Source organism: Stenella coeruleoalba (assembly GCF_951394435.1).
Source record: "Stenella coeruleoalba genome assembly, chromosome: 11".
NCBI lineage: Eukaryota > Metazoa > Chordata > Mammalia > Artiodactyla > Delphinidae > Stenella > Stenella coeruleoalba.
In genome coordinates this window covers 8,512,877-8,536,489 of record NC_137157.1, presented here as the reverse complement: position 1 = coordinate 8,536,489, position 23,613 = coordinate 8,512,877, and the positions used below count along the sequence as shown (strand labels likewise).

Here is a 23,613-nt window from a genome sequence, read left to right as displayed (position 1 = left end):
GGGTGCCTGCGTGGCATCATAGGCCTGGTCCTAGGGCATGGCAGCAGTCATTCAAGGAAAGGCCTGGAAGAGACACCTTTCTGGCTCTAGACTTCACATGAAGCTATCTAAATCAAATAACTACCCCTTCATAAAGGTCCTGTCATTCGGTAAATTGAAGGTGTGGATGGAGCTTCTAGGCAGGATAGTGTATTTCCCTTCTTCCATCATTGTATAGAGTATCATTACCACAAAGTGTATCCATCAGTTCCATACATTTTCAGAAGGAGATTAAGGATTATCCCAATCTCCAAATTAAAGATCTTTGTTTAAAGGGGGATGTTGGTGAAATTTGACCCTGGATACTGATGACGTCCTATTTCGTCGAATATTAGAGCCCTGATTTCCCTCTGTCTTTGTTCTGTTTTCCTTGTTCCCTGTCTACCACATTTCCTCTGTCTGTCTTTTAAAAGCCATTGCTTATACATTGTCTTTGCCTAGGATCTTTTTAGTACCTAGTCCATTTCAAGTGTGAAAGTAAATCCAATAACTTTCAAATTTTCATGGCTATATGTGAATTTCTCTTCTTTCACCATAATTTTGATACTCAAAATCTAATACAGTTTTCTTTTTTCATCCATTTTGCATGTTCTTTTCTTCACCCCAAGCAAGGTAGACAGTTGTTCTTTACCATACCTCATATTTGTAAAGTCCATTATAAAGTTCACCACATACTTTTAGGAGGGTAAAACTAAAGAATGCAGTAAAACATCCTCATTAAGAGGAACAGATTTCTCTAAATTGAGATGTGAAATTTCTTATAAGTAACGACAGCTTCTTTTCAATTGGGGGATTTCTGTCAACTTTGTATAAAGGGGGAAAAAATCATTGAACCAGAGGCCAGGAAATCTTGATTTGTGGTTTATTGACTTACTCTGTATCGTTGACCCTTTTTGGATTTCCATTTCTGCTCTGAAAAGTTCGAATGATGTTTGCCTTGCCGTACAGGTAGACTAGACACAATTACAAATACACTAAAATGTTGCATTTACGGGGAGTGGTTGTTGCGGTTATCATTATATATAGCTTATTGTTATATATACCTATATATTGTTATATATAGCGTACAGTTGGTTCATTCTTCTCTTAAAGATTCCAAATCTATGCAAGACGGCTGGGGGGAGAGTGACGGGCCCGTGACAGGAACCCGCCATCCCAGCTGGGAAGAGGAGGAGGATGGAGGAGTCTGGAACACCGCCGGCTCTCAGGGAAGTGCTTCCTCCCACAGTTCGGCAAGCTGGGGCCAAGGAGGAAAGAAACAGATGAAGGTAGCCCACTTTAGAGATGTCTGGGCTTGCTTATTCTTTCTTAGAGGGCAGAACTGAGAATGTTTTCATGGACGAAGCCAGGCAGCTAGGGTCCCTGAGGTCCTCAGTGAGAGGGGAGGTATTTTCTTCAGAACAAGTAACTACTTCCTCTTTACCCCTCATCTTCCTTCCCCATGACCTTGAAATCTCCAGTGACAAAACTCTTGCTGTGGGTAAGATGGAATTTTCAAAGAAACGAAATTTTCCTCACTTTGGCTTCCATGTTAGAATAATTCTTTGGAAGCTGTCTCGGCACACCTTATAAATGTTTTACGCTTTTGCGTTCTAAAGCCAAGTCAGTCCTTAGAGTAAATCCCCAGGAATGTGTAGAAGAGAAACCACAGTAATATGGTTTCTCCAACAGCAATCATCGCAACTCATTTTTATCTCGTTTGGGAAACTCCAAGGCCCAGGACCCTTTTCTCAACAAAATGAGGTGCCAGTGCATAACCCTGCGTTAGCAACTAGATGACTTATCTACATCCTGTACCAGTTGTGTTCTACACTTGTTACTTTCTGTATCTTAGAACAACTTAGTTTCTCCTTTGATTTGCATAATTTGATGAGGACTTTGGTTTTCAATCTAGAACCTGAACGACTCTCAGTAGAAGCCCTCTTTTTTCATTCCAGCCTCTCATTCCACAGATACATTGAGGGACATAGGAAGTGGGCAGCCATGTATTTAATTTGAGGATGGGAGCCTTGCTGCCCTAAGAAACGCTTCACAACTAAAAATCCTGGTTTTCAAATACCGGGTGCCATGTTAGAAGGTCTTCAGTGGCCAGGGGCTCTACCTTCCTCCCCTTTGCCTGTGGGATTTTGTTCTGAATAGGATTACTCTCTTTTAGGCCTGAGAATACAGGTTGTTTCTGTTAGAGACGTTTTGTTTAAGCAGTCATTTACAGTTTTCCCTCTTAAAGGACTTTTATTACTCCAGTCACAAAAGAAATTATTCAGTAAACTTGCCAGCATTTTTAGTACATTCATGTTGTCTAGTCTGCTGTGGCTTTCTTTTTGTTATTTACAAATTAACAATAAGACCAAATTACAAGATAGTTCAGGAGACTGTTGAGGAAGCAACTGAGTGAAAGGTACTAGCCCACTCAGGGAACCACCAAGATTTAATGAAGTTAATTGGGAATTAAATGTTTCTGCTCCATGACTGATGATTCTGACCTTTCATACTGAGGGCCTCTGTGTGTGTGTGATCAAATGCAGCTGACATAAAATTTACCATCTTAACCAATTCTAAGTGTGTGGATCAGTCGCGTTAAGTACATTCACATTGTTGTGCTGTCATCACTAACATCTGTCCACAAAGTAACTACCACTTCTCTCCTCCTTCCACTGAGGGTTTTTTTGACCTTCAAACTAAGTACCTTAACACTTGCAAGAATAATAAAATTGATCTGACCAATACCATCAGAACACAAATAGAATCTTTACCCGGAGAATGCACACGTGCACAAAGCCCCATCACCTGCCCCCACAAGGTCCCTGCCACAGTTCCACTCACCTTCTACGTAGAAATAAAAGTGGGACTGATGACTGGTGCCTTGTTCAGTGCAGAAACTAGTTTGTCCCATTAAGAAACAAGCAGAAGCCTACATCCGCCACCTTTGCACTGAAAACTAACTGCCCTCATAGTAACGGCTATGCGGTGAGCTTGATGATGGCGTCTTCTGCTAGGCTTCTTTCCCATTGGGGAGCCACATCTTTACACTATGAAAACAAGCAGATGAAAGTGCTACGTGGATGAGTTCCTCATTGTATCCACACAGAGAATAATGACTAGTTTAAATGGGCTCCTTTCCAAATAACATGCACTAGCATCAAACTCCTTTTCTTCACTCCTAATACAAACCGGCTTGGGTTACAAGGAGATAGTAAGAGAGAAAATACTAGCATGCAAACATTATGTTTTAGAAAACCTGCTATTGACCTTCTATTTGTAGGGTAAAAACACTAGCTGACCATATATTTTTCCAGTTACTTCTAATTCAGTGCAACGAATAAAGTAAGAATGAAAACATAGATGTAATAACTAAAGCGTAGTACTTTTTTAGGCTAACAGATAACATATTAAAATAACTATAGTTAAAGAGGAATAGTTAGGGTTCAAAAAGGTAAACTCTTGGTTTTGCATTTTCAGTCAGTACTTATGCAACTCAGGAAGTTGAAATAAAATAAATTACTTGATTCTGAGGTTACATATTTCATTTCTCTAGTGCTCACTAAAAGGAGGAAACAATGATTCATGGATGAATCCCCTTGCCAAACAGTTTTCAAATATGGGATTGCTGGTAAGTTTTACTTTTTCATATGTGTAATGTATCCCAACTTTTACATTTAGTACAAATTTTAAGACCACTGCCACATATAGTACAAAAGTACAGATTTAGAAACTGGTTAAGCAGTATTCCTGATTTGGATTAGGCAGTATTTGTTCTCTATTCTTTTTTTCTTAACGAAATACTCTAGTATTTAAAGGGTACAGCTTTTGTATTTTTAGTCCTTGTATCCTTTTCCTTAGGCAGTTAGGGAAGAAAAAGCCAAGTACTTAAAATTTATATAATTTTTGCTGAGTACTGTAGCAGTTTTAATATTATAATTTTTAAAAAGACAGCAACTGCAGAATAACTAGGGAAACTATTTGTGATTAATTATATAGGCAGTTCTTGTAGAATTTCTAATTTTTTGATCTCTCGGGAACATTACGGGGACACCCTGTCCTGGTTGCCAAAAGACAAATGACTTGGCTGCACATTTCAAGATCTGATGACTTGACAAGTCACAAGAAGAAGTTGTCATCATTTGGCTGCCGCTCTTGGAATTTGATCCTGAGCCGACTGGAACTTGAGCACAGGGGTTTAATTCTCCAAGCAGCTGTTTAGCTGTTCCTCTGCCCATAGATTTACTGAAGCTAATTTGATGTGAAAATCGAATTTAGGAATATAGACACCAACAGCAATCAAAATTAGTCAGATTTTTGTTTTTAATATTTATTTCTTTATTTGGCTGCACCAGGTCTTAGTTGCGGCTTGCGGAATTTTTAGTTGCGGCATGCGGGCTCTAGTTCCCTGACCAGGGATCGAACCTGGGTCCCCTGCATTGGGGGCGCAGAGTCTTAACCACTGGACCACCTGGGAAGTCCCAAAATTAGTCATATTAAAAATGTTACTGGGGGCTTCCCTGGTGGCACAGTGGTTGAGAGTCCGCCTGCCGATGCAGGGGACACGGGTTCGTGCCCCGGTCCGGGAGGATCCCACATGTCACGGAGTGGCTGGGCCCGTGAGCCATGGCCGCTGAGCCTGCGTGTCCGGAGCCTGTGCTCCGCAACGGGAGAGGCCACAACAGTGAGAGGCCCGCGTACTGCAAAAAAAAAAAAAAGGAAAAAAGAAATGTTACTGGGACTTCCCTGTGGGGGAAGGGAAGTGGTTAAGATCCACTGCCAACGCAGGGCACACAGGTTCGAGTCCTGGTCTGGGTGCTGCAGAGCAACTAAGCCCATGCGCCACAACTACTGAGCCTGTCTGTGCTCTAGAGCCCACAAGCCACAACTACTGAAGCCCATGTGCCTAGAGCCAGTGCTCCGCAACGGAGAGTAGCCCCCACTCGCCACAACTAGAGAAAGCCCGCGTGCAGCAACAAAGATGCGGTGCAGCCAAAAATAAATAAATAAATAAATAAATATATATATATATATATATATATATATATATATATATAAATGTTACTGTCTTGGGACTTCCCAGGCGGTCCAGTGATTAGGACTTCGCGTTTCCACTGCAGGGGACACGGGTTCAATCCCTGGTCAGGGAACTAAGATCCCTCATGCCACTCAGCCAAAAAAAAAAGTTATTGTCTTCATTCCAGTTTAAGGTTCATTTCCAAGGACCTTGTATAGTCCTAGTAGTAAAGTAAGGTGTGGCTCACACATGAATAATGCCATTTCTCCTCTGATTCAGACGTTTAATTCAAGCCTTTAATCTTCCTTCACTCTTCTTTATTTTCAGAGTCAAACTGAAGATAATCCAAGTAGCAAAATGGATTTGTCTGTAGGTGTGTATCCCTCCACTAATACGAATGGAATATGTTGTTCATGACACCCTGTTGGGATCCCCTGCTCACTTTGAGTTGGGATGGGTGCAGTTCCTAGACACGTATTCCACACTTGCTCTGGGGAAGGCACCGTGCTTGACGTAAATGAGTAGTTTGTGCCACGTATAAAAACTTGAGACTTGGAGGCCACTGGGCAGCTGGGGAGACCGTGTGTTCCACATAAAGGAGTCAGCCTTTGCTCGGCCGTTCGCACTTGTTGTCGTGGACGAGTGTAGGCTCAGCTTTGCCAGGTCCTCCAGTGTTTTCAAGAGAGGCCAGAAATTCAGATATGCATTGACATCCTGATTTTTTTTTTTAACGTCTTTATTGGAGTATAGTTGCTTTACAATGGTGTGTTAATTTCTGCTGTTATAACGGAGTGAATCTGCTATACATATACATATAGCCCCATATCTCCACCCTCTTGCGTCTCCCTCCCACCCTCCCTATCCCACCCCTCTAGGTAGTCACAAAGCACTGAGCTGATCTCCCTGCGCTATGCGGCCGCTTCCCACTAGCTGTCTGTTTTACGTTTGGTAGTGTATATGTGTCCATGCCAGTCTCTCACTTCGTCCCAGCTTACCCTTCCCCCTCCCCCTGTCCTCAAGTCTATTCTCTACATCTGCATCTTTATTCCTGTCCTGGACATCCTGATTTTTAAATAGTGGAAGCTAATCCAGATTTTTAAAAATGCCGTGTGTGGCCAAATAAAATATGTCTGTGGCCCTGCCAGAGTCAGCTCTCAGGTGGCCAGGTCTGTCTGCACTGGGATGTCCCGTTATTGATCAACTCCCTCCTCTGCAAGTAGAGCAGATGCAGCATCAGCCCTTCATCTGTGGGACCTTCACAGTGATGCTGTCGCTCACCTGAAGGAACTTAAGAAGAATCAAACCAGGAAGAAAAGGAAACAATCCTAGGAGATAAGGGAAATAACCTCTGATCTGTGATACTCTTAAATATGAGAGCAGCTAAAAAATGAGCTTCATGTCACTGTACCATAGCAAATTTATAGATATGTGAAAGAAAGTGGGAATAGCCATTGCACCTGGGAAATTACATTGTACCAGTAACATGGCACACCGTCTCCTGCGTTCAGCATGAAGTTCTAAGTTTTAGGGCAACAACCATGCCTCTTTGCTCTTTTTATTCCTCATAATCGTGTTTCACAACCCTAGCTGTTTGTCTAGCAGATGCTAAAATATTAACAAGAGACACATCCTCTCACTGAGGACATTTGAATATATGAGCAAGATATGTTCATCAAACATATCAATACCCAGTCTAAGAATTAGATTAGTTAGAGATTTTTTTACTAGTTTAGCCCTCAGGCTCTCTTTTCAGTCTTCCATAGAAAACCGGCTACAGCTAATATATGTTGTGGGGTTTGGGGGGGATTGTTTGGTTTTGGTTTGTTTTTAAGGCATCCATATGTGTTCCAGGAAGGACCACCAGCAGCCTGAACCAGTAAAAAGCTCTTCTGGTCTTACACCTGCACCTCAGGGAGCGTAGTGGGACAGGTCGCTCTTGGTCATGAGGGAGACATCGATTGTTAACATCCTCACTCCTTCTGTGTTACTTTTCAGGGAGCCTTCCAGATAAAAAATTTGATGTGGACAAGCGAGCAATGAATCTCGGGGATTTTAATGATATCATGAGGAAGGATCGATCTGGGTTCCGTCCACCTAATTCCAAAGACATGGGAACCACAGATAGTGGGCCTTATTTTGAGAAGGTGAGTTGAATCCTTGGTTTAAGATAATAATTCATGAGAACCACTTTGGTTCCCACTTGTCTTTTGATAATTAATTCCAGAAGGAAGCATAGAATTACTGAACTGAATGAGCGAGCAAAGCACAAACGTCACCTACTTTTGAATGGTGACATGAAAATAGCTGTTGTTGGCAGGTGATTAGGCAGCAGCTAGAACCATCTGTCTTTAGAATGTGAGTATTGTGAACAAGGTCTAAGTTTTGGGGAATTTATGAAGTTTGGAGGGGGGAAGTGATCTATTTATAGTGGGGGAAATGCACACTCAAAACACGTAGAAGAAATCCTAGAGGCAAATTTATTCTGAATTCTTTTTTCTGCTGTTGTGCAATTTACAAAAATAAATTTTTGGATCTTGTGCAAATAGTCTGTGTCTCCTAAGGCCTTGCCTTCTAGCTTTGTCGAGATGATCCAAAACTTTCTCCTTTGCTATTTCTAAGAGAGCTCTTTTGTCTTCTTTCTCCATTTCCATAATGATCTGTTTTTAGTTATGATGGTATACTTTTCAAATTCTCAACTACCTGCTTTAAACAAGTCATTTATACCTATCTGTTGGGATTTGTAACATTTCTAATGGAGGAGGTCATTCCTTGATTCAGAATACCAATTTGCAGTGTTCCTGGTCTTCAGAAGGCAGTTAAAACCAGAGTGTTTAGATCTGGCACATTTTTGACACCACAGTGCTGATCCAGACAGCAACATATCCGCAGGAAGACTACCGTGGCTTCTGTTTCGGCAGCCACATAGTTAGAGCAATCAGTACTAGATGCATGAAAATGAAGTGTCTGGCAATTTTTATCTTAGTGCAATGGACAGAATGTGTTAACTAACTTAGGATAAGAATCTATAGGAAAGAGGATGACAGATGGTGTCTGTTGGGCAAAGTATCATGACTATTATCAGATCCAAATTCTATCCTCGTTTACTGCTAATACACTCTAACCTTGTTTATTCCTGGTGTTTCTCTTTTCCCTTCTTGCATTCTGTTGCTTCACTAACCAACACTCACTGTGATTGGCTAACTACTACTACTTTTCAGCTGACTTTGCCTTTCTCCAATCAAGATGGGTGCCTTGGGGATGAGGCTCCCTGCTCTCCCTTCTCCCCTTCTCCCAGCTACAAGCTGTCTCCCTCTGGTTCCACACTACCCAACGTCAGCCTTGGAGCAATCGGCACAGGGCTCAACCCCCAAAACTTCGCTGCTAGACAAGTAAGGAGGCCTCTCAAATTTATAACTGCTTGGCTGTGGCCTCGCCTTGGCCCTGGTCTGCAGTTTATTGCATCATTTGTCTGTCTTGGGAAATTTGTTGATTACTGAATGCACAGAATGATATTAAGTATAGGCTTTAGCTCTTTCAGCCCATAGAACCCATCTCTCTTCATGTTTCTCAACATGGGTTTTATTTTAAATATGTTTCTTTTGTCTTCCCATTTTTGGTCATAAGTTTACGTTTAATAGTTAACTAATGACTGGCTTAGGAAAATGTTAAAGAAGCTTACAGGTACCTTCTATCATCTAATTTAGCATCATATTTGCCATTTTTGAATGTTTGATTGAATGGCAAGACTGCTTTTGAGGTCTTTTCAATCTAATAAAATTGCTAATTAGAAAACAGCAGCAAAACTAGTAAGATTAAATATTGGAGGGTTACAGCATCTTAAGAATACAGTGTCCTTAAGTATCATATTACCCAGAGAAAGGTAACTTACATGTTAGATAAGGAAGCTTTAAGAAGACCGATATTGCCCAGCGTTTGATTCAGCCTGGAGCAGTGCCTTTCCTGGGGTTGGATCTGTCAGTCCTCCAAGGAAGGGCTGTGCAGCAGAAACAGGACTGGCAGGGCTGGTCTGATCATGCCGCCTCGCCTTTACAGGCCCAGGCGGACACAGCAGGCCTCTGTCTGTCACCTTGCAGTAGCTCTGTTGTAGTTTTTGTGGAGAAAACCAGGAATTTGGGGACAATTCCTTTGTGACAGTGGTTCCAGTGATACTTTCCTGGCCTTAGCTCCATGACTACTTACTTGTCCTTCTGCTTTCATCTCTGAATGTCACAGAAGGACGTTTAATTATTAGTTGCGTCCATTCTGTTTGCACGTGATGACTTTTCACATAGAAATGAAAGGATGGTATAAAACACCTCTTACGCTATAGTCTTCAAGACGCATATAGATCGTTCATATGCTTTCTAATTGTTGCCTTAGCACATTTTAAAAATGGACTATATTATATCCATGTGTTCAGATTGCTTAACTCTGGATTGAGAGTTATAGGTAGTTTTTTGTTTTCTTCCTTGATATTTCGCTCTTTTTCCTAATGTTTCCACAGAGGACATGACTGTGTATTACTTATATAAACAGAGAAGAAACAATTATATCCATTTTGGTGGGGAGGAGGGCTCTTTTGGGTTGAGATATATCAAATATAAGATAGTCTTAATAGTCTTGGTTAATGGTGATCATAAGTATTCTCCCAGGATCACCTGATTATCAGATACTTATAGTACATAAACTTTAGTATAAGTGACCAGCCAAACTAGCTGTGCACTGGACTCTAAAAAAAGGTCATTTCTCTTCATTTTTTTGATCTGTGGGTTGCTACAAAGTCCATTGTGAACCAAGTTGATTATACATGTTCTATCCAAATATGGTTATGGTTTTTTCACACTATTTTCATGCAGAGTTAACATACTTCATAATTTCAAAATAAAATTTGAGGGTTTTTCCCAAATTACAGAAGATTTCAGTTAGCTTGATAACCTTGTTTTTAATCTATATACCTAAGTTAAACATTGTAGTTGAGGCAAATATCACCAATAATTATTAGGCTCAGGTCATCATTAAAGCCTCACATACAACAGTGAAGCTTTAGAAATAGCCAAATAAGCCACCATTTTTATATATATATATATGCTTTTGATGCTGGTTCTCCTAATCTCTAAATATAGTTTTTTAAAAAAAGACTGGATTGGGCTTCCCTGGTGGCACAGTGGTTGGGAGTCCACCTGCTGATGCAGGGGACACAGGTTCATGCCGCGGTCTGGGAAGATCCCACATGCCACGGAGCGGCTGGGCCCGTGAGCCACGGCCGCTGAGCCTGCGCGTCCGGAGCCTGTGCTCCGCAATGGGAGAGGCCACAACGGTGAGAGGCCCGCGTACTGCAAAAAAAAAAAAGACTGGATTTGTATGTTTACCATTAAATACATTACTGTGCAAAATAGCTGCTTCTGAGCCAAGAAGATGACCAACTTGTGATGCCAAAGGTTCCATATTAAAAAATAGAGAAGATGGGAATTCCCTGGTTGGCTTAGTGTTTAGAATTCTGGGCTTTCACTGCCATGGCCCAGGTTCCATCCCTGGTCGGGGAACTGAGATCTCACCAGACACATGCCACAGCCAAAAAATAAAATAGCAAGATTTAACAGTAAATAATAAAAATGATCTAAAAAGGGTTTTATTTTTTTAAAAAAGGTATTTTTTGATAAACTTATGTTGACTTATCTTTTTTATTATCTGTATCAGGTATATCCAAGTGTTTGGTATGGCTTCAGAGACACTTGATAATGAAAACCTAAAACCTTTGGTGGGAGTGGGATGGACTCTTTCTCCTAGGAATAGGAAAGTAGGGCTTGATTTTACAAAAACCAAAAAAGGTAAATTCTTTGTAATACCTCTTACCAGAAAGAGAGGTTGAAATTTAAAACGACCCATACAGAGCAGTTTGGAGCCCTACAAAACATAGGTTCTGGCAAGGACTTCAGCTGTCAGAAACCCCACCATCCAGGAGCCATCCATGAATAATTAACATCTAATAACAAGGTCATTACTTTGATAGTAAAGTGTGAGAATGATCTCAGTGGAATAGTCTTAGCAAAATAAATGTTTCCTATTTTCCTGGGAAGAATTAGTAGCTAAGCTCCAGACTACCAGGATCTCAGAAAAGTTAGAACTGAGCCATTTCACCTCAGAATGACAAGTTTGATTAGTAAGACAGGAGAGGCAGAGACATTAGAGTTTCTAGAACTAAAGGTCTTTTCATGTTTAAACAGTCCTTTGGGAGATTTAAAATTCATGGTGGATCTTTGATTTTCTTTTATGAGATGTACACAGATTTTAATTGCCATTTCTACTTTATATTCATAATCATTTTTATTTTCAATACTTTTAAGTTCATTAATTCCCCTGAAGCAGTCCCTTAATCTATTTTGAATCATTAAGCCATCAAAATATCTTTGGTGCTCTAGAACTTAAGGACAAAATTCTTCTTTAAAATTGCCTTAATCCCCACGATTCCAGGGATAAGATGATGGTGGTGACCTCAGCTCAGAGCACACAGACTTGGTATAAGCAGTGGTGTAGCTGTCTTCACTGACGGTGTTCAGTGGGACGTTTGTTTTCAAGTGTATGAAATTGGTGGGTCATGGATGTTTGCAAATGATGTGCTCATCCTACAGACCAGGGCTTGATTGAGTTTCTGGGAGTACAAAGAGGGAAATATTAAGCTGGTGGTGGAAGTACAGGATGGAAGATAACTGTAATATGATTTGATGATGGATCCTATCAAAGAGTTTTCAAGTGTTTTGAGAATGTAGAGGTGGGCTCAGTGAATCTGAATGTGCAATGAGGAATGTTTGGGAGAAGACTTTGTTGATGAGTTTGACCTCTGAGCTGGGCCTCGAAGAGGCCAAGTGAAGATGGTATAGAAAACTACGTCGGGCAGCGTCAAGTATCGAATATGATTTCTTTGCTTCTCTGCTAGAAACAAGTCAGAAAGGAAGGGCCATCATATACAGCCCAGCTTTTTATAGCTCTTTGGTTGGAGCAGTCTAGAACTGCTTCAATGAGTTGATCATCCAGAAATCAGGGAGCTAAGCTTGTTTTTTGACTAGACTGATAGTCATACATTTGAATGAGAAGTTACAGGTGAGTAATGTTTTGTTTTGGTAGCCCTGGAATGATTTTTCACTTTTTCCCTTTCTTCCTTTTTTATCTCACTCCGTGGTTGATTCACATTTCCTCGTCTAGTAAAGAAGGGACCAAGCAGACCCAGGACAGGGAAGGGTGCTCGGATTTGGAGTAGGGTCCTCAGGGAGCTAGGCTCACAGTTGGGTGGCACTGGTTTTACGATCGAATCAACCAATTCAGAAAGTCATATCATAGTATTGTTTTACAACTGATATTATTCACAAGCCTGCATTTTTACTCAGTTGCTTTTTAAGGTGCGTCTCAGGTTATATAGTTTGAGAATAAATTCGGTAAACCCAATCTTAAAAAAGAAAGTAGTTAAATAAATGTTATACTGCCTGTACCTTTCAATAACAGCAACAACAAAGTAGTGTTTTTTCTAACATTTGACTAAGTTTAATGCTTTTGGTTTATAGAATGCATCAGACTGCAGGGGTGGTGATGATATGCCCATGATTGGATTTGAATACTTTTCTGAGCATTCTGAGATCAGGAACTTTTTTCGGTTGTAAAATTCTGTGATTCCACGGAACACGGGATATGATTCTTCTGAGGGAGAGAAAACCTGAACTGTTTCTTATTTGTGTTTTCTTATGTTAACAAAAAGCCTCACCGTCGCTGTTCCGTTGACAGGGTGGCAATCATGGTTTGTTTGGAAATAGCACAGCACAATCGAGAGGCGTGCACACCCCCGTGCAGCCACTGAACTCTTCTCCTAATCTCCGGGCGCAAGTGCCTCCCCAGTTCATTTCCCCCCAGGTAAGCCGTTCATGGATCCACAATTCATAAGTAAAAGTCCAGGTGGTTACTAGTTGTCAACTGACTGGTTTTGTGGGCGTAAAAGGAATAACAGTTACCCATCTAAAATGGGAAAAATCCAGATGCCAGGGATCAAGATTTTTAGAACAAGATGGCAAATCTCGTTTGTTTTTTTTATTGTATCGTGCATACAAAGTAGATGTTTTTACATGAAAAGCATTATGATTATATTCCTTTTAGATCTCCTGTATATTTTCCCAATGCTATATTGATTTTTAAACTGTGTATAATTAAAACTACTGTGTAAATTCCGATGCGTCAACATTCAGAAGTTGGTTGCCCTCAAGGCTTCACAGGGTAATTGCCAGGTTCTGGGTTATTCTGAAAAGTTTTGAGGAGATACATACTAAAACACTGACTGGGTGTTCTAGGGGGCGTTCAAGAACTAATGAAGCGGCAGAGACTTATTCACAGAGCAACTTTGTGTAGGACACGGTCTTTTGGGTACCATGGAAACCCTTTAGGACCCTCTATTAGCAGGAGATTGGACGAGTTGTTCAGGGGTATAGGTGAGAGATTTGTGCCAGTCTACCACATACTGCCTCTCATACACCTTTGTGGGAAACAGGTCTGAGGAGCAAAGTAAAAGCTGATAAGCCCAAGTAAAGATTCAGTGTGTGAATCAAGATCAAGAGCTTTGACTCTGTCCCATCGTATAAGAGGGGGTGGGATACTTATTAGATCCAGCCAACAGGTTGTGAAGGGTCAGGTTTTGTTGTTTGTTTTTTGATACATCTTGTAAGACAGAAGCTTAAAATGTTTATTTGAAACCATAATCTATAGATTTCAAATCCTGCTTTGGACGTTGAGTCTGTCTATCTTGGTAGAGGAAGGAATGTTGATCGTGCCCCTGCCCCCATCTTCACGGTCCTGTCTGGAGTCCTCTTAGGTCTCTCTTCTTCCCCTTCCCTTTCTCTTGAGTTCCACTCATCCTTCAAGTCCCAGGTAGACAGAGCTGTTCCTGACTTCCCCAGCCCTTTACAGTGGCAGTGTCTTGCCTTTTGGAGCACTTGCCAACATGCCTTGCCATCAGGCCAACAGCCGTCCATGGTTATCGAACGTCTGCAGTGTTTCAGGTTGTGTGTTGGCAGTGCATGGTTGAAGAAAACACTGCCTCCCCCATCGCTGCCTCCTGGAGTTGTGGCGGTGATGGCAGAGTAGTCGGTAGATAGCGTGCTGCATGGAAAAGCTTAACAGAGTTTGGGGAGCAGGGTGGGACCTCACACTAGCAGTGACATTTAAGCTGGGTCTTGAAGAACGAGTCAGAGTTCGCTGGGCACAGCCAGATGAAAGGTGCCTTCCAGGAGGCAGGAGCAGCTTGTGCAGGGGGCAGTAATATCTGGAAGGACACGGCACGTTTGGGGAAATGCGGTTAGTGTGAGTAGTTAGTTTGAGCTTGTGGAAGTGTAGGTATGCTGTCTAGAATGGAATAGGAAGAAGATAGTCAGGAAGTTTGGGGCCAAATTTGGAACGGTTTTGTTTGCCTTGCTAAGTAGTTTGGACTTTGTCCTTTGGTCACCATGGTTTGTAACATTATCTTGGCCGCTACTTAAAAACACAGTTTCTGGGTCTTCCTCAATCTACTGCGACACAGAGTCTTGGGTGTTGGGGCCTCACCACCCCCAGGGGATTTTTACATGCTCCCTAGAGTCTGGCTGCTCCTGCTAAAGATAATGTAGTGTTAGGCAAGATTTCTCAACTGAGTGGCAGTATAGGAAAATTTAAGTTTTGGAAAAATAACACCATGATATAGACGACATGTTTGAATGACAGAATCACTAGAGCAAAGGAGATCAGTTATGAAGCTAGTGCAGGAGTCCAGATAAGATAGTAGCAGTCAGGGGGACTTCCCTGGTGGCTCAGTGGTTAAGACTCCATACTTCCAATGCAGGGGGCCCGGGTTCGATCCCTGGTCAGGGAACTAGATCCCACATGCATACTGCAACTAAGAGTTCGCATGCCACAACTAAGGAGCCCACAAGCCACAACTAAGACCTGTCACAAATAAATGAATGAATGAATGAAACACAGAATGAAATTAAAAAAAGATAGTGGCAGTGGGAATTAAGACCTCCTTGTGAAGGCCACTGGTGATCTTTGTGTTGTGGAATACAGTGATCTGTTCCCCAGTTTTTACTCATGTATCAGCATTTGACACAGTGGATCACTCCCTCCTTTTTGAAATAATTCATTTGGCTTTCAGACACCTTCTATATTGGTTCTCCACCTGCCTTTTCTTGTCTTTCTGCTTTACAAGTTCTTCCTCACTTCCCCAGTGTTTAAACATCAGAGTACCCCAGTCTCAATATCTGAACCTCTTCTCACCACCTACATCCACTTTTAGGTGATCTCACCCAGTGGAATGACTTTAAAATACTGACAGTTCCAAAACTGTGACTTCACCCCAGATCTCTCTTCTGAACCCCAAAGACTTCTGGCCATCTTTAGTAGGATGCCTTATAGGCATCTGAAGTGAACACGCCCAAAACAGAACTTCCTGTTTCGTCCCACTCTCCCCTCAAAACATCCTCTTCCTCTAGGCACCTGGCAGTCTCATCCTGCAGGTGCTCAGGCCAGAGCTGGTTGTGAGTTCTCACAGCGCACAACCAATCCAGCAACAAATCCTCCCTTCAAAACTTCATCCAGCGTCCGACCATTTCCTACTGTGACCATGGGCTCCTGACTGGTCCCCCCGCTTCATCCCATACTTGCTCCCTCGAGTCTTGTTTTCTGCCCCGAGTTCACACCGATCCTCTAAGACCGCACTGTCCAGTGTAGCCATTAGCCGCATGAGCACTTGAAATGTGACTTGTGGAATGGAAGAACTGAATTTTGGTTTCAATGAATTTAAATAGCCACACCAGATTAGCACCTACCGTATGGACAGTGCAAATGTGGGACATTTCTGTCAACACAGAAAGTCAAGGTAAATCATGTTACTGCTTTACCGGGACCCCTCTCCTGGCTCCCTCTCTCACTGAGAATACAAAGCCAGCTCTTCACTGTGGTCTTTGGGGCTCTTGGTGACCTCCCTGCCCCCCACACTTGCCGCTCTCCTGTTCGTCCAGACCTCTCCAGCCAGCTGGCCCCAGTGCACGGAACATACTCCCAGAATGCTCTTCTCCCAGATTGGCACATGGCTCTGTCTTTATTTCCTTCAGAGCTCTGCTTCAGTCCCACCTTATCAGGGAGGCTGTCCCAGGCTGTGTATAGTACACCACCACCACCGTTACTCACCCGCACCCCACCCCCAGGAGGGTAATAAGCTTCACAGCGGCAGGATCTGTGGCTGCTCTGGGTTGCTGCATCCTGAACATCGACAACTGTGCAGGGCATGTATTTTAAGTTCAGTAAGTATATGTCAAGTCACAGGAGGATGCATTTCAGAATGATCTAGAAAGTGGAATTGTTAGGAAAGCACAGTGAACTTAGTCTGAGAGACTTAGGGTCTCCAAATCTCTTTATGACCAAAGTATCTGCTCTACTTGGAAAGGAAAAGTACTTGCGTTCTCCTACATTTTTGAAATGTGTTTATTTAGCAAAACATGGTTAACATAAAAATTCTTTCTTTTAAAAAAATGTATTTATTTATTTTTATTTGGCTGTGCCGGGTCTTTAGTTGCAGCATGCGGGATCTTTGTTGCATATGTGAGCTTTTAGTTGCGGCATGCATGCAGGATCTATCTCCCCCACCAGGGATTGAACCCAGACCCCCTGCATTGGGAGCACGGAGTCTTAATCGCTGGACCACCAGGGAAGTCCCAGAAAAAAATTCTTCCCAAAACTACCCTCCCACCCCACTGGACGCAAGGACAAGAATTATTTTTACGTAATCCCCTATCCAGACTTTGTTCGTACACAGGCATGCTTTTCACATAACTGCATTCATGGTCACAGCAGCCTGCTATTTTCATTAACATTGGGTCATAACATTTTCTGGTTACTAATATAGTCTTCAAGTTGATCATTCTTAATGAACAAAGCAGAATGTTCCATCAGGTAGACTTGATTTGATTTCCCTTTCCCAATTATTGGATATTGTTTCTAATTTTCCACTGTCATAAGTAACGCTGTAGAGAAATCCTTTATACATAGATCTTTGCCCACATTATTTCTAAATTTAGTTGCCCAGAATGAAATTTCTGGGTCAAAGCACATGAACATTTAAAATTCTTTTTTTTTTCTTTTTTAAATCCATTCCCCAGACCTTCTTTTATTTTATTTTTATAAATTTATTTATTTATTTATTGGCTGCGTTGGGTTTTTGTTGCTGCGCGTGGACTTTCTCTAGTTGCGGTGAGCGGGGGCTACTCTTTGTTGCCATGCATGGGCTTCTCATTGCGGTGGCTTCTCTTGTTGCGGAGCACGGGCTCTAGGCGCGCAGGCTCAGTAGTTGTGGCACACAGGATCATTAGTTGTGGCTCACGGGCTCTAGAGCGCAGGCTCAGTAGTTGTGGTGCGCAGGCTTAGTTGCTCCGCGGCATGTGGGATCTTCCTGGACCAGGGCTCAAATCTGTGTCCCCTGCATTGGCAGGTGGATTCTTTTTTTTTTTTTTTTTTTTTTTTGGCAGGTGGATTCTTAACCACTGCACCACCAGGGAAATCCCTGAACATTTAAAATTCTTAACGAGTGACTTCCCTGGTGGTACAGTGGTTGAGAATCAGCCTGCCAATGCAGGGGACACGAGTTCGAGTACTGGTCCGGGAAGATCCCACATGCCGCGGAGCAACTAAGCCCGTGTGCCACCACTACTGAGCCCATGTGCCTAGAGCTCATGCTCCGCCACAAGAGAAGCCACTGCAATGAGAAGCTCATGAACCTCAATGAAGAGTAGCCCCCACTCGCCACAACTAGAAAAAGCCCGTGCACAGCAACGAAGACCCAATGCAGCCCAAAATAAATAAATAAATTTATAAAATTCTTGATGAATATTACCAAATTTTACATCCATTTTAACCGCTTTTTAGGGACAGTCAGTAATGTAAACATAGGAAGAAGATATAGAAACTCATCTTTAAGATTTGTTACAAATGTTCCATACCATGGTTTTTTTCTACCTTGCCTTTTTCTTCCTGTTACTCAAATGTTCAGAAAGTAACATATTCTAGAGGTGTTTGTCTTGCTTTTATTTTTATTTATTTTTTAATAAAGAGACCTTTTTTTTTTTTTTTTACTTTTATTTATTTTTGGCTGCATTGGGTCTTCATTGCTGCTCACAGGCTTTCTCTAGTTGCGGCGAGCAGGGGCTACTCTTCGTTGTGGTGTGCGGGCTTCTCATTGCAGTGGCTTCTCCTGTTGTGGAGCACGGGCTCTAGGCGCACAGGCTTCAGTAGTTGTGGCGCATGGGCTTAGTTGCTGTGCAGCATGTGGATCTTCCCGGACCAGGGATCAAACCCATGTCCCCTGCATTGGCAGGAGGATTCTTACCCACTGCGCCACCAGGGAAGTCTGTCTTGCTTTTAAATTGCTGTCATTTTGCACTTGTAACGCTTCATTAAATGCCATATTCACTCCCAACTAGAGCTTCACTTTCTCCAGCCCAGCTGGAGATTGAAAGGATTTTAAGCCAGAATAATTAATTCCCTGCCATGGGAATGTGCAAGCCTGCACTTTAATTACTCTGCAACCCAGGTATGAATAGTCATTTGCCAGGAGCCCAGTGAAGCATCTGTCTGGTCCTTTGTATTCACTGGAGGAGGACAGTACATGTGAATCTGAAGAAGGGAGAAGTTGAGGGCTTCCCTGGTGGTGCAGTGGTTGGGAGTCTGCCTGTTGATGCAGGGGACATGGGTTCGAGCCCTGATCTGGGAGGGTCCCACGTGCTGCGGAGCAACTGGGCCCGTGAGCCACAACTACTGAGCCTGCGCGTCTGGAGCCTGTGCTGCGCAACGAGAGAGGCCAAGATAGTGAGAGGCCCGCGCACCGCGATGAAGAGTGGCCCCTGCTTGCCACAACTGGAGAAAGCCCTCGCACAGAAACGAAGACCCAACACAGCCAAAAAAATAAATAAATAAACAAGCCAATAAAAAATTTTTTTTGAAATAAATTTTAAAAAAAAGAAGAGAGAAGTTGAGCAGTGCTAGATAGGAAGTCCTCAAAGTACAACCTTGATAGTCTTTATAACTGTCAATTTATAGAACATATGAGATGCTGACATTTAAATTAAAGAATAAAAATACGTTGTGTTAGCATTTCTTTAAGGTCTTTCTGTATCTATCTGTAAATAATATGTTTCATGTTCCCTTTTTTGAACTTTATGTAATGAAATCATACAGTATGTAGCCTTCTCTGACTTTTTTACTTGATAATGCTTGTAAGATTTTCCCATGTTGATTTAGGCAGTTGTGGTTCATACTGTATTCTACTATATGAATATACTATCCTTCATTTACCTTTTCTACCCTACTATCGATAGACATTTGGGTTGTTTCCAGATTTTTGCTATTATGAGCAGTGCTGCTGTGAATATTCCTCTATTTGTCTCCTAGGATGAATTTCTCTAGGGTACTGCTGGGTCATGGGCATGTTTTACTTTGAATGGTGGTTTCTTTAGCTAGTTTTGAGTAGTAGGAATAGTAAGGAAGGTGGTGGGATCATGGGCTCGTGGCAAGGGGTAACATACATTCTCAAGACTGAAGAGAAACGGTAATCAGGAGACGAGCTGATTTGTCCAGTAGGTCTTTTAAAACTGAAAGAGGGGGCTTCCCTGGTGGCACAGTGGTTAAGAATCCGCCTGCCAATGCAGGGGACACAGGTTCAAGCCCTGGCTGGGGAAGATCCCACATGCCGCGGAGCAACTAAGCCTGTGCGCCACAACTACTGAGCCTGAGCTCTAGAGCCCACAAGCCACAACTACTGAACCCACGTGCCACAACTGCTGCAGCCTCCTGCGCCCCTAGAGCCCGTGCTCTGCAACAAAAGAAGCCATGACAATGAGAAGACCGCGCACCGCAACGAAGAGTAGCCCCCGCCCGCCGCAACTAGAGAAAGCCCACGCACAGCAACAAAGACCCAACACAGCCAAAAATAAATAAATAAATAAATTTATTTTTAAAAACTGAAAGAGGGCTTCCCTGGTGGCACAGTGGTTAAGAATCCGCCTGCCAATTCAGGGGACTCAGATTCGAGCCCTGGTCCGGGAACATCCCACATGCCGCAGAGCAACTAAGCCCATGCGCCACAACTACTGAGCCTGCGCTCTAGAGCCCACGAGCCACAACTACTGAAGCCTGTGAGCCACAACTCCTGAAGCCCGCACGCCTAGAGCCGCAACAAGAGAAGCCACTGCAATGAGAAGCCACGCACAGCAACGAAGACCCAATGCAGCCAAAAATAAATAAATAAGTAAGTTAAATTTAAAAAAAAATAAAACTGCAAGAAGGGAGGAGAAATGACAGTTCAGACAATGGCTCTTTATTTTGGAGGCCAGTAGGTTGGGAAAGAAAATAAGCAAAGGAGATTTCCCATGAATCATAGATGAAAGCTTTGGAAAGGAAGTCAGAAACACGCTGATCAGTACAGACAGCCTGGAGCGGCACTGTCCAGTAGAAATGTAACACAAGCCACATAATGGGATTTAAAGTTTTTAGTAGCCCCATTTAAAAGATAGAGGGCTTCCCTGGTGGCGCAGTGGTTGAGAGTCCGCCTGCCGATGCAGGGGACGTGGGTTCGTGCCCCGGCCAGGGAGGATCCCACATGCCGCGGAGCGGCTGGGCCCGTGAGCCAAGGCCGCTGAGCCTGCGCGTCCGGAGCCTGTGCTCCGCAATGGGAGAGGCCACAACAGTGAGAGGCCCGCGTAATGCAAAAAAGAAAAAAAAAAGATAAAAAGAAACTGGTAAAGTTAATTTAATAATATATATTCTTTAAACCAATATATCTAAATTATCATTTCAACCTTTACTCCGTGTTTTTAAATTATATTAAAATTTTTACTTTCCTTTTTTTAATACCAAGTCTTTGAAATCTGGTGTGTATTTTACACTTAAAACACATCTCGGGACTTCCCTGGCAGTCCAGTGGTTGGGACTCCACACTTCCACTGCAGGAGGGCATGGGTTCGATCCCTGGTTGGGGAACTAAGATCCTGCATGCCACGTGCTGCGGCCAAAAAAAAAAAAAAAAACAACCCACATCTCCACTTAGGTTAGCCATGTTTCAGCTGCTCAGTAGCCACATGAGGCTAGTAGTTAACATACCAGATGGCACAGGCCTGCAAACAGAGTTATTGTATTCGTTTCTTTTCTAGAAACTGCCACAGCAAATGACCACAAACTGGGTAGCTTAAAACAACAGACATTTATTCTCTTACAAGTTCTGGAGGCTAGACATCTGATAGCAGGGTGTCATCAGGGTTGGTTCCTACTGCAGGCTCCAGAGGAGAGTCTGCTCCGTGCCTCTCTCCTAGTTTCTGGTGGCTGCTGGCAGGGCTTGGTGTTCCTTGACATGTAAATGCGTCGCTCCCATCGCCACCTCCATATTCACGTGGCATTCTTCCCTGTGTGTCTCTGGACTTTCTCTTCATCTAAGGACACCAGTCATTGGATTAGGGCCCACTGTAATCCATTATGTCCTCATCTGAAACTTGATTATGTCTACAAGGATCCTACTTTTGAATAAGGTCACATTTCTGAGATCACAGTTGGGCATGAATTTGGGGGGTGGGGGACACAGTTCAACCTGGTATAGTTGCTAAACCAAATGAATTTAAGATTCACACTGTGAAGGTAAGAAATACGATTCCATGAGTCACTGAGGTATGGTCTAAGACTCTGGTTTAGAATATGGTGTGATAGCGTAGGATATAGCTCCACTCGTAGCTTCCTTCCCTGTCCCCGACCGCTCCCACCCCCCACCAAACAAAAAAAAGAAAAAAAACTTTTAATACAGTGAGGTTAGAACCATTATATCAGAGACGATAAGTTAAGCCACACTGGTGACCATTTGGGTGAACTCAGAGGAGAGATGAAGAAGAATAATTATTTGAGATGAGTTGTGGAAGGTGTGTCCCTCATGCTGGCCATAAAACTCGTGCAGCGGTAAAGTGCACAGTAATGGTGTGCCTGCTTTGAGGTCCTACCTGCTAGGGGTCTGTTAAAATAGAAAATCAAATAAGGTGGGTTTTTGTTTTGTTTCGTTTTTTTAAGTCAGTTTATCTTTTTTTTTTAATTAAAGTATAGTTGATTTACAATGTTGTGTTAGTTTCAGGTGTACAGCAAAGTGGTTCGGTTATATATATCTATATATCTGTTCTTTTTCAGATTCTTTTCCATTATAGGTTATTACAAGATATTGAATATAGTTCCCCATGCTATAAAGTAGGTCCTTGTTGTTTATCTGTTTTTTATATAGTAGCGTCAAACAAGTTTTTTAATTGGTTGGCAACACTCAGCATCTCGCAGAGAGTAGAGAGGAAGCAGCTGGGAAAACTATTACTTTAAATCAAAATACTTTCCAAAATGAGAGAATTGGTAGTTTAAATGCAAGTGCCTGAGATCTTGGAAGAAAATGAGTTGGTGAGCCAAGTATAGGAAACTTGAACTTAGATGTTTTTAGACTAGAAAGTGTCAAAGAAAAGATAGGCAGATATTCTTGAGAATGTAGCAGAGACGGTGACTCAAAAGTATTAGGAAGCTGAAGAATTTAACTTTGACTGTGATGCTAAAGAAAGGTAACATGGGAAGACCCCATGGCCTTCTGATGAAAGCTTTCTGATGACTCACGTTTTATAGGGTCATTTTTAAAAGATGGAAAGTAAGGGTATGCAAGCAAGGGTGAATGTGTGAGAGTCATGCTGGGAGATTAAAACACAAAATAAGTTGAGGCTTGTAAAAAGTGTCTTAGAGCTTGGTTTGGTGCAATGTGGTGACTGGAAAGGAATCATAGCTTTGGGCTCTTCATATAATGCTGACTGATTAAGTGGAAAGAAAATTTTTACTGCTTTTGTCTTCTCTGTTAAGAATAAGGGTGTTCAACCGAAAGGGTTTAAGATGCATTAAATCCTATAGCAGAGAAAGAATTTGTGGAAAGAATTGCAGAGCCCTGACTGTGATCTTTGAAGAATGCTTGGGGTCTTCAAGGAGGAGGGTTTAATAATGACAACCCCTCTTTCCTGCCCAAATCCTGAATTTTTAAGACAAAAAGAGGAAGGCTTCCAGGGGCCTAAACGTCCCCTTTACTACCGAGAAAGCTGATACTGGAGAATGTGAGCTTCCTAATACTGAATTCCAAACTTAACCCCCTAGTAACTGGAATAGGGCAGTCCTCCCTGTGGGCTTGCTGCCAGGATGTAAGGGAAAGAGGCCCAGAGTGTTATGATAAAGGTGGATGCCCCTCTGTGTGGAGCCTCAGGTCAGCAGTGGGAAAGAAGCACCCCTCCCCTACAATGAAGTAAGGAGAATGGGGGAATTTTTTTTTTTTTCTAATTTTGAAAGAACAAGGAAAGTGGCTTAAAGACTGATGAACTTGGTGCCAATTCCAAGCAAGATTCTAGAAAAGATTATCAAAAACATGGTTTCTGAGCACCTGTACTAGGAATCGAGAATCGTAGTTTGCTAACATATTTGAACTTAACTCATTTTCTTCACTGATTGGTAAAAAAATTTTGGATTATAGGAACGAT

General features: G+C 42.4%; 1 protein-coding gene across 9 annotated transcripts in view; it reads left to right on the top strand.

Moving 5' to 3' along the window:
* TNRC6B (trinucleotide repeat containing adaptor 6B) overlaps positions 1-23,613 on the top strand; it is a 250,109-nt gene that overhangs the window by 203,520 nt on the left and 22,976 nt on the right. For 8 of the 9 annotated variants that reach the window (XM_079936128.1, XM_079936129.1, XM_079936127.1 and 5 more), the window contains 5 exons: positions 1,132-1,307; positions 3,575-3,649; positions 5,363-5,408; positions 7,031-7,179; positions 12,809-12,934. In XM_079936128.1, the coding sequence (XP_079792254.1) occupies positions 1,132-1,307; positions 3,575-3,649; positions 5,363-5,408; positions 7,031-7,179; positions 12,809-12,934 (572 nt within the window). Of the gene's footprint in view, positions 1-1,131; positions 1,308-3,574; positions 3,650-5,362; positions 5,409-7,030; positions 7,180-8,253; positions 8,425-12,808; positions 12,935-23,613 lie in introns of all 9 variants that reach the window. The other variant, XM_079936132.1, reaches the window with a different exon arrangement.